The sequence below is a fragment of the Danio rerio genome, chromosome 3, assembly GCF_049306965.1.
Source record: "Danio rerio strain Tuebingen ecotype United States chromosome 3, GRCz12tu, whole genome shotgun sequence".
NCBI lineage: Eukaryota > Metazoa > Chordata > Actinopteri > Cypriniformes > Danionidae > Danio > Danio rerio.
Genome location: NC_133178.1, coordinates 56,226,962 through 56,240,994, shown reverse-complemented (window position 1 = coordinate 56,240,994; position 14,033 = coordinate 56,226,962). Strand labels below are relative to the sequence as shown.

Genomic DNA, 14,033 nt, shown 5'->3' with positions numbered 1-14,033 from the left:
TAAACTACTATAGGTACGTCAAGGGCTAATGTAAACAAAGTAATTGCTAACATATTTCAAAATATCTTGTTACATTTTCGAGAAGGAAAGACAATCATACAGTTTTTAAACTTTCCCTTTTCATTTTTGGTTACATATCCCCTATGCCAAATTCACATGGGGTGTCAGTGTTAACGCTTTCCATTCACTTTGAATGAATGATGTCAAGCATTGCCAAAGTGAGTTGTGGATTCGTCTGTGCCATTTCATCGGCGTTGTTCGCTGCAAAGGTTGTGAATTTCTTAACTTTTCAAGCGTCAAGGGATGCATCAGCCAATCAGATCGCTTTATGCAAATACCCCAGCTCAGAGAGTAGCCAATTGCACTCTAATTTCTTTGACTGTTGAGGCTTTGACGATCCCATTAGCCACAACTTCAGACATGCCCTTCGTAAAAAAGGTTGACACCAAGGCCTCGTTTACACTAATGCGTTTTAGTTTGAAAACGCATAAGTTTTGCTAAAGTTACGCAATCCGTCCACACTACGCCGGAGTTTTCAAATACCAAAAACGGAGCATTTTGGAAACCCTGGAGATCCCGTTTTCATTCAAAAATGCTGCTGCTCCGTCTCAGTGTGGATGGGGGAAAACATAGACATCTGAAAACGAAGACGGGGCTGCTGAGATTTGATACCTGATTGAGGCTTTGGTGTCATTGTGTATCCTTCCCTTATTCGTCAAGCCCCTATCACATGACTATAACACATGGCTTTAATGCTACCAGAAGACAGCAGACCAGCCTTCACTGTAAACAACAACATGGACATAGAAATGGGAGCGTTGTTTGCACTATTGTCTGTTTTAGGTGCCATTGTGCAGTTATTCATTTGTTACGTTTAGTAATAACTCGACCTCGTCGTCTGTCCACAAAAATACCTCCCCTGCTTTCTTTACCATCGCTTTCATTGTTCAACCGGCGTTTGTTGACCAACAATAACCAAATGCCGAGCGAGACACATGCTTCCTGTTTATACTAGAACGTGCATGCAGAGAGTGCATGAATGGTCACGTGATAAACGTTTTTGGTGGCGTTGTGTGGACGGAGATATGTTCAGAAACGCTAGGTGAAATGCTAGTGTGGACGCAGATCGTTTTTTGATCTAAAACGCCATTTTAAAACTTAAACGCACTAGTGTAAACGGGGCCTAAAGCCCAGTGTGAAATGACCATTAATGAGTAGGTTTAGTGGCGACGAAGTGGCGCAGTAGGTAGTGCTGTCGACTCACAGTAAGAAGGTCTCTGGGTTGCTGATTCGAGTCTTAGCTCAGTTGGCGTTTCTATGTGGAGTTTGCATGTTCTCCCTGCGTTCGCATGGGTTTCTATCGGGTGCTCCGGTTTCCCCCACAGTCCAAAGACATGCGGTACAGGTGAATTGAGTAGGCTAAATTGTCTGTAGTGTATGAGTGTGTGTGTGAATGAGTGTGTGTGGATGTTTCCCAGAGATGGGTTGCGGCTGGAAGGGCATCCGCTGCATAAAAATGTGCTGGATAAGTTGGCGGTTCATTCCACTGTGGCGACCCCGGATTAATAAAGAGACTAAGTCGACAAGAAAATTAATGAATGAATGAGACTTTTATTTATTTATTTGTTTGTCTACATCAGTGTTTCTCAACCACATTCCTGGATGACTACCAGCTCTGCACATTTCCATGTCTCCTTAACCAAACACACCTGATTCAGATCATCAGCTCATTAGCAGAGACTGAAAGACCTGCAATGGTTGTGACAGACAATGGAGAGGAGGTGGTTGAATTGATATGTTTCATAATATTGTTTTTCAGCCTCTACGCTGTTAATAATAATAATAAAATAAATAACTGATTTTAACAAATAAAATGCATAAATAAAACTCTCATGATAGTAGCTTTTCCATCTACCAAATTTCGTTTATTCTATCTCATCTTTTAAATGAAACCGGTTTGAACTTTGTTCTCATTTTCAGAGCATTGCAACAGTGGAAAACAAAATCCTCTGAGATTAAACATTTCATTGGTTCTGCTCATAATGAGGAGCAGTGATATATGCCAACTTCAAAGAAGCCAAAGGGAAAAAAAATCCAATTACAAGAGAGAGTGGCTCATTCAAGAATGTTTAATCTGCCTCAAGTCTTACTCTAAAACAACAGCATCAACAATGAGGCGGTTGTTCTCGCAAACGCATTTATTCTGTGGCCTAGTTTGGCCACACAGGGCTTGTGTGTTGTAAGAATTAATTTCTTCAAGTAGAGCTTTAGTATGCGAGTGAAATCTAGCCCGAGACGTCAGGAATGCAGATCTGCTAGCAGCTGCGTCTCCATCGTCACCTTACAGATGCATTACACTCTCATGCTCTTTCCAGCAGCAGCTGCACGGTGACTGATGATGGATGCAGACTGTTGACAGACTGTGATAATCTGCACAATGAATGGAGCTTGACACTGTGGAGGATGTGATAAGACAGTCAAGCCACAACATGCTCAAGGTCAGATAGGGCCATAGAGAAAGACACAGCAAATTAATAGCTGAAGTAAGCCAATGCAAACTATTATGTAAACATTGAAGTCCAAGTTAAATATGTGTGTCTGCATTTAGTTAACACTTTTATCCATGATGGAATACAGTAAAATAATTCATGTTTTTTTATTGTACGCTGATGACACTGTACTTTGTGTCTGGATCAAACAGACACAACTTACAATAAATTAAATACAGATCTTCAGCATTTACATCAATGGCTGCAAGACAATCATTTGAATATTAATGTTAAGAAAACAGAATGTATGTACTTTTACTCATCTAGGCAAACATTATCCATTTCCAATCCCATCATTTTTTTCAAATCAAAAACCATTGTATCTACATTCAATATTTCTATATCTATTAAATATTTCAATATAGCTAATATCAATATTTGAGAATCAGTCTGGATTCTCAGCTTACTTATTGTGAACATGTTCACAATGTCTATAAACAAAGGCTATTGGTTTATAGGAAAATTAGGACAAATTTGTCTCTTTCTGTTTCTGAATCTTATCTTCATGCCATATCTTTGTCCCCTTCCTGCAGGCACAGGACATCAGCATGATGTCATATTGACGTTGTACCCCATTTTTTTTATGGGGATGTTGGATTTTGTTTGGAAAATAAAATTGGGTGGACGTCAGAACCCAACATCAGGTTAACATTAATGTCCTACCTAAAATCAACCAAATATCAACGTCTAATCATGCTACACCTTGACATTGTATGGACATTACCACTATGGCATCTATCAGATGTTGGATTGTGGTCACTTTCCAATACAACCAAAAATCAACGTCTAATCATGTTACACCTTGACATTGTGTGGACATTACCACTATGACATCTATCAACTTTCCAACACAACCTAAAATCAACCAAATATCAACGTAATTTGTAAAAATGTCGCTATTGGACATCAAAACAACGTTGTCCTTAAGACGTTGACTAGACATCGATTTTTTGTCACCTGACGTCATGACCTAAATCTAACCTAATATTAACATCTTATGATGTTGTGTGCCTGCTGGGTTGTCATATTGTTTGCCTGTTTGGTCACTCACAACAAATGATATCGTGAATCCAATAGCTAGACTGTACAATCGGGCCTAAAAGATCCACTATAGACTTTCTGGATGGACATATCATTGTTTTGTTTTATCACTCTCTAATGCTTTATCATTTCAAAATTACATGAACACAGGGATTAAACTGTATTTTCTTATTTTAAATAGTGCTACCTCAGCAGCCCTAAATCAAAACTAAATATAAGGACTGATCGTTCCACCAGATCTGCAACAAATTGATGTTTGCTGTTACCGGCTACAGTCTGAATACTTTTATGGACAGAGATCTTTCTTTTCTGGGTTCACAAAAGCCTTGAAGAGGATCCCACAATATCTAATAACAATACCAACACTGACACCTTAAAAAAAAAATCTCGTAGTCGTCATCTGATGATCAACTATCGCTGTAGCCACTGAGATAGTAGCCTGTCTCTCTTCATTTTGTATGTTTGGTGATTGTTTGTACTGTTCTCGTGTGTTGACGGATGAGATGTTAAGGGCGTCTGTATGTTTTTATGTTCTGCATCCTTTTAAAAAACAGAATTCATGTTGAGTCAGCCCCCAATATATTTTAATCTTCCATCACTAGGCTATCCAGCATTTCCTTAAAAGATTCATGTAATTTCAATTTGAATTTTTGAATTTGAATTTTAGGACTTTAACTGAAGTTCAGCAATTCACTTTCATTCAGCAACATATTGTTCATGCCCCGTGACAATTATTGGATAAAAATATAAAGGACTACTTATACCGGATGGCGAACGGAAAGAAAAACCTCCGCATTTTGTGACTCGGGTAGTCTTTTGGTAATCCAAAATCGCTGCTTATGTGCAGACCCGGCCCTAACCAATTTAGCACCCTAGGCAAGATTTCAGGTGGCGCCCCGCCACATTGCAGTAAACTCCACTGATACATTTAGTCATAAGAAACTAAATAGCTGTTTGATCAACTACTAAAACTGGGAAAACGTCAGATAAATATGCCAATGGAATTAACGTCATTGCTGAATAGATCCAACATTTAAACATTTGCTTATTGAAGGAATGATGTTGGTAGTTACATTAATATTACTATTTTCCATAACATCTATGCCCTTCCATAACATTAGGTGACGTTAAAACTAACAGATAGCCCTATAGCTATTTATTAATAAGCAATCTGTCAACGTTGGGATGTAAAAAATATGGGACAACAAATAGCTTCAAATGAAATAATACATAGCAAACTTTAGAAAATATTGACAATAAAATAAAAGGTTTAGCCTATTAAAATCAATGGCCTATACAGAAATTAAATAAAGCTATAAAATCTACTTCACTTTTAATTGTATTTGCAAATTGATTTGCAAAGTTACTATAGTTATTTAGTGAAGAGCAGCAAATGAATCTCTCATTGTGTTTTGTTTGATAACAGAGGTGTTCATGTAAGAATGCACTGATCTGTAATGAAACATTTGACTACTTTAGTAACTGTTTGTGCTCATTTAAGAGAAAATTAGTTGTGTATAAAATAAAACACGCAGAAGGGACATGTTTACATATTTTTAAGTGTATTTGTCTGTTTAAACACACGCTCGAATCACCAAAGTATCGCTAACTCAGCGCAGTTAAGTTGGTTTTGTTTTTTTTATATTCCTGACACATTCAGTGATAAACGGCAATAATTCAAAAACCTCTTACCCTATAATGATCTAAACTGTGTTTCCTACAAAAAAGACAAAGCTGGTTATGTTTCACAGCTGTCTTTTTCTTTTTTTCACTCAACATTATGACCACTGCTTCGTTTAAGCCCTCGTAATATGCTTATAGATCTCCCGGCTAAACGCATATTGCGAGTGGTTAAAGAGAGCAGTGGTCGTAATGTCAAGCAAAAAAAAAAAAAAGAAAAAGACAGCTGTGAAACTTAACCAGCTTTGTCTTTTTTTGTAGGAAACACACTTTAGATCTTTTTAGGGTAAGAGGTTTTTTTAGTTATTGCCATCTATAACTGAATGTGTCAGGAATATCGAAAACAAAACCAACTTAACCGCGCTCATTTCTGGCGCCCCCCTGGATGTACAGCGCCCTTAGCATTTGCCTATACTGCCTATGCCACAGGCTGGCCCTGGATCGTGCGTGTTGATGAATCTGAAGTGAGTCACTCAGCGGGTGCGCTGTACTGCACGCGTTGTCTGAGTGCACGCGTGTATATATATATTACTTAGTTAGTTTTTATTTTAAATAATGCATTACGTTACTTTGGAGATACATTTGCATTACTTTTTCTGTCCTGGCTGAGTCGGAACTTGCAGGGGGTTTTTTTTTTTCTTCTTCCTTTTTCCTTCCTCTTCCTTTTCCTTCTTATGCCATCTTCCTTTCTTTCTGTTCCTGCATTCTCTCATTGCGTGCGGGATTCAACATGACTACGATCATTTTAATTCAGCAATTTTATTTTTTAAAAGTTAATTAGTTGAACTAAAAAGTCACTTGCACACTTGAATCACATTTTTTTAAAAAGTAGCCCAAATATTATTACTTTATTTTTTCAAGTAATGCATTAATTTACTTGTTACTATTACGTAACTCGGGTAACTTGTAATGCGTTACCCCTAAAACTGTATTTTTTTTTCATTCCAGTCAAACTAAAATAAACATATACCTATTAATGGCAAACCCAGAGAACCATTAACTTTGAAATCTCTTAAATGTCTCCAGAGTAGTAAAAAAAAATAAGACTACAATAACATAAATACTATACTTTTAATAGTACAATGTTGTTTGCTTTTAAAATGTCATTTGATCTTAATGTCAAACCTGAATTTTAGCATCATTTTATCAGACATGATGCATCAGAAATCATTATATTATGCTGATTTGATGCTATAAAATACATTATTATTATTATTTATATTATTATTATTATTATTATTGCTATTATTATTATTATTATCAACAACAGATATTTAAAAGCTGTAATAATCATTATTATTATTATTGCTATTATTATCATTATCAGCAGATATTTAAAATCTGTAATAATCATTATTATTATTATTATTATTATTATTATTATTATTATTATTATTATTATTATTAAACATATTTAAAATCTGTAATAATTACTTATTTTAGTATTTTTTCAATTATTGTTAATAGTTTTTTTTGGAATTCTCTGTTGAAAAGCTATTTAATTTTATTGTCAAATCTGAATTTTAGCATTATTATTCCAGTCCCTCCTTCAGAAATCTGTTTATCATGCTGATTTGATGCTATAAAATACATTATTATTATTAGTAGTAGTAGTAGTTTTTTTATTATTGTCAACAGATATTTACCATTATAATAGTTTACTTAGTTGTTGTTTTTTCAGTTACTGTGTATAGTATTTTGGAATTTTCCAATGAATAGAAGGTTTGATAAAATAGCATGTACAAAGTATGTCTAATTTTTTTATTCATTGTAATTATTTATTTAGTCACAGTAGATTTAAACATGCAATGTAGAGTTTGTGAAACAAATGAGTTGAGTTATTATTAAATCTGGGATGGGCTCTTGATTTAGGTCACTGTCCCTCAGCTGCTCAAAGTGCAAAGTGCGCAAAAATCTTAATCTGTTGAGTTTATCTTTTCTTTTAGCAACACTGATCACTGATTACACTGCTGTTTTGGCTCAGCAAATGTGTGTCAATGCTAAAAACACACAAACTCAATTACACCACATTATCCTGTAGTGATTTTAGGACAAATGGATCTAATTGTGTCATTTTTTTTTTTTTTGTTGCTGATGAAATATTTGTGTCTGGTTTGTGTTGAAGTGATTGCCACTATGAGAGACCTGAAGAAGAAGGACCGTCTGGTGGAGGCAGCGGGTGAAGTGTATGGTCAGACCCTGACTCTGCTGCCTCTGGACATCTGCAGCGATGAATCGGTCAGGCAGTGTGTCAACAGTGTAAAGGACAGACACATCGACGTACTCAGTGAGTGCTCAGTGCCAAACAACTCAGAGAATTTGTTCATGAACTAGGGGAAAAATACAGTACTTATTTTTTTAACATGGGCTGATCAAGTTCTGAGCAGCAGAATCAAGTAAGAGAGGAAAGTCTGATGAGTATGTGCAAGTTGTTTTCTGAGAGAATGACACTTGACATGCTTCGTGGCCTTTTACATCCTAAACTTGCCCATTCAACACATTCCCTTGTGTAAAGCTCTTGTGTAATGCTCTTTGACATACTTCTTAATAGGGAACTTATTATGGAAATGATACACTTAAAACTAATACACACCAGAGCTGAGGTCAATGCTTTTAGGCACTGCAGAAATGAAAATGTTTATGGTAAATGTGATATGAACGTACCGGTGCATCACGGTGGCTCAGTGGTTAGCACTGTCCCCTCACAGCAAGAAGGTCACTGGTTTGAGTCCCAGCTGGGTCAGTTGGCATTTCGTTGTGGAGTTTGCATGTTCTCCCCATGTTCACTTGGGTTTTCTCTGGGTGATCCAGTTTGCCCCACAGTCCAAAGACAGGTGAATTGAATAAGCTTAATTGGCCGTAGTGTATGTACTGGGTTGCAGCTGGAAGTGCATCTGCTGTGTAAAACATATGCTGGATAAGTTGGAGGTTCATTCCACTGTGGCGACCCCCTGATAAATAAAGAGACCAAGCTGAAGAAAAATGAACAAATGAATGAAAAACTTGGTTTTGACCATATTTGGAATGTGAAAAATCAATGAGCTCTGCTCTGACAAATTCAAATCAAGAATAAATAAACATCCAAAGCTTGCAGTTTGTCCCTTCCGTCTAAATGGACCTACAATTTTTCAACGTCATCTATACTTCAGTATCTCATCAAATCTTCTGATCAGCTCTCAACTATCTGACATATCACAACAGATTTAAAACATTACTGCTTGTTGCACTTGAGCTCAACCACTCTAATTGGCAGAGCTGATAAAATCAAATACATTTTTCAAATCATTCAAATAATTTCTTTCCAAATGGCCTGTTTTTCACCAAGATTTTACACTCATGTACTGAACTAATATTATTCACCTATACAACACATTTACATTCTACGGCATTTTTAAGTATATTAAACAGCAGTTATACACTTTTAATCCATTTGGATACACTATGGGCTCTATTTTACCAATCTAAGCGCAAAGTCTAGAGCATATGGCGCGAAAGCATTAAGGACATGTCCGAATCCACTTTTGCTAGTTGTTATAGGAGTTATAGGTGTTTTGAGCATAACGTGCACTAAACCAATCATAATCTCATCTCCCATTCCCTTTAAAAGTCAGTTGCATCATCATTTGCTATTTACATGGCAGACTTTGGTAGTGGAAAAACTGAACTAGTGAGAAAACAGTTAAACAGAGCATCTGCAGCGCAAGAATAAAGAATGAGCCTCCTCCATTCAGCCTCTTTACTTTACTTTTACTCTTTACTCCTTTACTTTCATGGATGAGGAAATGGTGTTATACACACTCTGCTATAATATTATTTTATTCCTTTAATTTTTTTCATTTGTAATGATATTTGTGTATTGCTGTACATCCTGTGTGTATTAAGCATTTAAACCTGCATAGGCGCATAACTAACAAGCTCTGTGCTGAATTTAAACCAGCTTTCAGTTGGTCAATTGCGCACTATTTTAGTTCTTTAAAATAACAAAGTGCCAACAATTCGCCTTAACACACCTTCTTTCTAGACGGCTGTCAAATGATTATAAAAATAACGTGATTAATCACACTTATTTGTAATTAATCATGATTAATCACGAAATCCCGTATTTATTACAAAAGTAAAAACACAGGCATGTAAGTGCCATTTAAATAAAAAAAAACAATCCATGCCAAAAACAAACAAAAATGCTTTCCATGTTGGATTCTAAGTGGACTACAAACACACACACGCGCACACACACATACCAACGCACGCACGCACACGCACGCACGCACGCACGCACACACACACACACACACACACACACACACACACACACATACCCACACACACACACACACACACACACACACACACACACACACACACACACACACACAGAGGGAGAGAGACAACGCGGGCAGTGCCGGTGAGCGAGAGGGATCCCTTCAGATTCATGCACGATTGCGTCCATCAAATCTCCTTAAACTAAGCATTCTAAATTATGGCTGAGGAACGTGAAACAGACGCTTTACAAAAGGGGGGAAACACGACAAATGAAACATTTGAGGGACGCAGGTTAAGGGCAGAGAAATGTCTTTGAAAGCTTCCGAATTCATCTGGCACTTTCATTCACATGGAAACCAATACTCTTTGTTTTGATTAGGATAATACTGATAAAGATTTTTCATTATTTCATTATACTGATCAAGCGATTTTTGATTATCTTAAATGACCACGCGAGTCCCGAAATGTGGAGGTTTTTCTTTTCGTTCGCCATGCAGTATCAAATTCCATTAAAACATCCTGAATGAAAATATGCTGAATGGGAGTGAACTGCTAAACAGCAGTTTAAGTCTAAAGATTAAAAATGAAACACCCAAAATTGCATGATGCGACATTAATTGTTTTATACTGAAACTTTCCTTCTAAAAGGGCGTCCTACGTAGGGCTGGAGCAAGCAGAACTGGCACTCTAGGCAAACGGCAATCACGCCGTTTTATTCCTATGGAAGGCCGAGGACTGTGAGGGAGAGGGTGGGTGTAGCGGATAGATGTGAAGACCGGGGAGTTTGCTCGCTAGGGCCGCCTAGGTCGCCTCTATGGACGCGCCGGCCCTGAACACATGTCGGCCACAACAGGAAAACTGCAACTGCGTTTTTTGTGTTATTTTATTTACGCATTAAATATTTCAAATTAATCACGTGCGTTAACGTGCTAATTTTGACAGCCCTAATATGTATATATATATATATATATATATATATATATATATATATATATATATACACGAAATATACGAATATATATATATATATTAGGATCTGACATCAGTTCATACACAACACTTTCCTCCATGTCCAAAGATAACCCAAAATGTATTTTATTTAATTTCTTGATTACACATTTTCATCTGGTCAAATGTATTCAAGGAGTCACAAAAGATCTCAGTTGACTAACATGATCATTACAGCACATGTTGTGCACTAAAGCACAAAACTTTCATGCATCATTGTGTTGTAACACATGGATTATGACAGAATTCGAGCTGCCAGTATCCTTTCCATTTTCTTGCTTACTCACTGCTCGTAAGCCACATACAGTAGCATTGTTTCATTTAATCAATAGTACTTCTGTTTCACACTGAGCTCTCCAACTGAAAGTGATGCAGAGCGTGACGAAATAAGAGATCTTGACGAAATCCGATCACAGATGGTTACAAGGGGCACAATTAAACACATGTTAACACCAGGTTTAATTAAGTTCACTACCTGTGGTCCTTCTTGACTAAATGCCTGTTGTATTATCACGCCACATGATGTCCTGGAAACCCCCACACACATCTAATCAAATCCTATTGGACTGTTAAGACTGAGACGCATTAACAAAAGTCTATAATAGGATTTCAAACCACATTCGAAGCCTTGGATTGGTGCACGAATTGAATTGAAGAGTTATAAATTGACATTTGGATTGAGCCTTTTCAGTAATGTTAGTTTGTGTAATGCATCTTTCTGTAAATTAAACGCACAGTTAAAGTCAATATTATTAGCCTATCACTATTATTAGTAATACTGTTTTCACAGTATTTGCAGTAATATTTTTTTCTTCTAGAGAATTCTTATTTGTTTTATTTCAGCAAAAATAAAAACATTTTTTTTTTATAAAATCAATATTATTAGCCCTTTATATATTTTTTGATTATCTACAAAACAAACCAACGTTGATTTGCCTAATTACTCTACTTTGCCTAACTGACATAATCTAGCTAAGCCTTTAAATGTAACTTTAAGTGTCTTGAAAAATATCTAGTCAAATATTATTTACTGTCATCATAACAAAGTTATTAGAACTGAGTTATTAAAACTATTGTTTAGAAATGTGTTGATTAAATCTTTCCTCAAAACAGAAATTGGGAGAAAAATACTCAGGACTAATAATTCTGTTACATTTAACTATAATTTGTTATTCAAAATTACTTAAGTTTTCGATTAGATGAGACCACGGTAACCTCTGATTGGCTGTTGCAGCAGAGGTGTGATTCTCGAAGGTGATCGATTTTGATGTAAAACAAAACGGGAAAGTTTGCATTCCTGGACCAATAAATGGATGACCACGAAAGGTTGCTTTTATTACTGTTTAACTCCCATGTTTTAGCAGGTGTCTAATTAAATAGCCCTGTAGCCCGGGGGGTGGTTCTCTCACTGGGAAGGTCCAAAATTTGCCCCATACATGAGCTCATTTGTCCTGTTTTGACTGCTTTTTCATAATAAATTGTAAAAATAACCTATCGACTACACCTATCGAGTGCCACCTTACTGCAGATTTCAGTTGCAACCCATATCAAACACACCTGCCTGTAATTATCACGTGGTGTTCAGGTCCTAATTAATTGGTTCAGGTGTGTTTGATATGGGTAGCAACTGAAATCTGCAGGAAGGTGGCTGTCCAGGAACATGGTTGGCCACCCCTGGACTGGGCTTTAAGACCAAGCAAATAATCTGCTGGGTGTCACTTTAGTGTGACGTCGGCTGATCAGTTAATTCCAATGCTATTATTTTTCATCCAGCTGTGTAAGAAAACATATCTGACCTCAGTGAAGTATTATTTCGCTACTGTATTATTGTTAAATAAAGAAACGTTTCACATGTAACTTTTGTTCAAAATTGGAGAACATTCCTGAAACAAAAAAATTACAGATAAAAAGGTGTGAAGCACCAAAAGCGGCCATATTAAGGTTAATTTAAATAGTATTTTTGTTATTGTTGTTATCCATGAATTTTCATTTATATTTGTTTTACAAGAGAGGCTAAAAAAAGTTCCACATTGTTATTGCTATAAATTTGTATTATTCAAATGGCCAAATTCTGACTGAGGAAAGTTGAATGTGCTGACCAGTTTGTTATTTTCCTTACAAATGAAAATAGATTACAGTTTTTATTTTGAAACTTAACCAGATTCCTATTTTTTTTTTTCTAATGGTATTCTGTATTTTAAATCTTAGAATAAATGAAATATTTTGGTATATCAAAAGTGTGGTTATGATGACCACCCGACTAGCTAATTCAGCTAAAAATAGTGCTTAAAATTACTCTAAATGCAGCATTTACAGTAAATCTCAAAATTAAATTGAAAATAAGGCGAATGAACGCGAAAAAATGTCCACTTTTTAAGAAAAAAGAACTATCCCTTACCAGGCTAGCCACAGACCTGAAATACAAACTATGCATCTAATTTTACTTTACTTTTACATTATATGTATATTCACACACCTATTTTATACAAAAAAATTTCCGGTGAACACTTACTGCATAAATCAGTGCTCTAGATATGCTGGCTTTACACAGCTAAATGAATATTTTCCTGCATCGAAGTGATTAATGCATTCACAATGGTATCAGCTGCTATTCATTCTTTTATTTTCTTTCGATTTTATTCCTTATTTATCAGAGGTCGCCATAGCGGAATGAACCACCAACATTTCTGGTATATGTTTTATACAGCAGATGCCTTCCAGCTGCAACCCAGTACTGGGAAACCCAATTCACCTATAGCGCATGTCTTTAGACTGTAAAAGAAACCGGCACACTCGAACCAGCGAACTTCTTGGTGGGAGGCGACAGTGCTGCATGAACTGTTGTAGGGTTGGTTAAATGTATATCTATATCATCTATTATTTTTTTGTTTCATCTCATCTATTAATAGTGATTAAGCAAACTATTTCTTACTTTTTAAAAAGATGAACCCCACACCTTTTGCCATCTTTCAGGGGGATCAAGGCTTAATTAGGGGGACTCATTTACTACAATGAACTATATAAATATTTGAGTGAAATTACCTTTTTGATTTGATTTGAATTGATTTTCCTGTTCAGACTTACAATTGTGGCCAAATAAAACGACAGTTCGCCCAAAAAAGTAAAACTCTGTCATCATTTATTCTCCCTTTAATTGTTTTAAACTTGTTTGACTTTTTGGGCTCTATTTTGATGATCCATTCGCAAAGTGCAAAGCGCAGAGCGCTAAAGCAATAAGGCCGTGTCCACTTTTGCTATTTTATTGATGGAAAAATACGCTTTGCACCTTGGCGCATGGTCTAACAGGGTTGAGCTTTTTCTCTTAATGAGTTATGGGTGTATTTTGAGAATAAACCAATCAGAGTATCATCTCCCATTCCCTTTAAGAGTCAGATGTGTTGCGCCATGGTGCATTTGCTATTTACATGACTTTAGGATTTTATAAGTGGAAAAACTGAACACTTCACTAGCAAGAAAACAGTTAAAGAGCAT

The 14,033-nt window shown here is 36.2% G+C and overlaps 1 protein-coding gene across 2 annotated transcripts in view; it reads left to right on the top strand.

The window, feature by feature from the left end:
• rdh8a (retinol dehydrogenase 8a) overlaps positions 1-14,033 on the top strand; it is a 33,103-nt gene that overhangs the window by 6,069 nt on the left and 13,001 nt on the right. The window contains exon 2 of one of the 2 annotated variants that reach the window (NM_200707.1): positions 7,396-7,557. The exons of the other annotated variant lie outside the window; for it this stretch is intronic. Within the exon in view, the coding sequence (NP_957001.1) occupies positions 7,396-7,557 (162 nt within the window). The remainder of the gene's footprint in view (positions 1-7,395; positions 7,558-14,033) is intronic. 2 annotated transcript variants of the gene reach the window in all.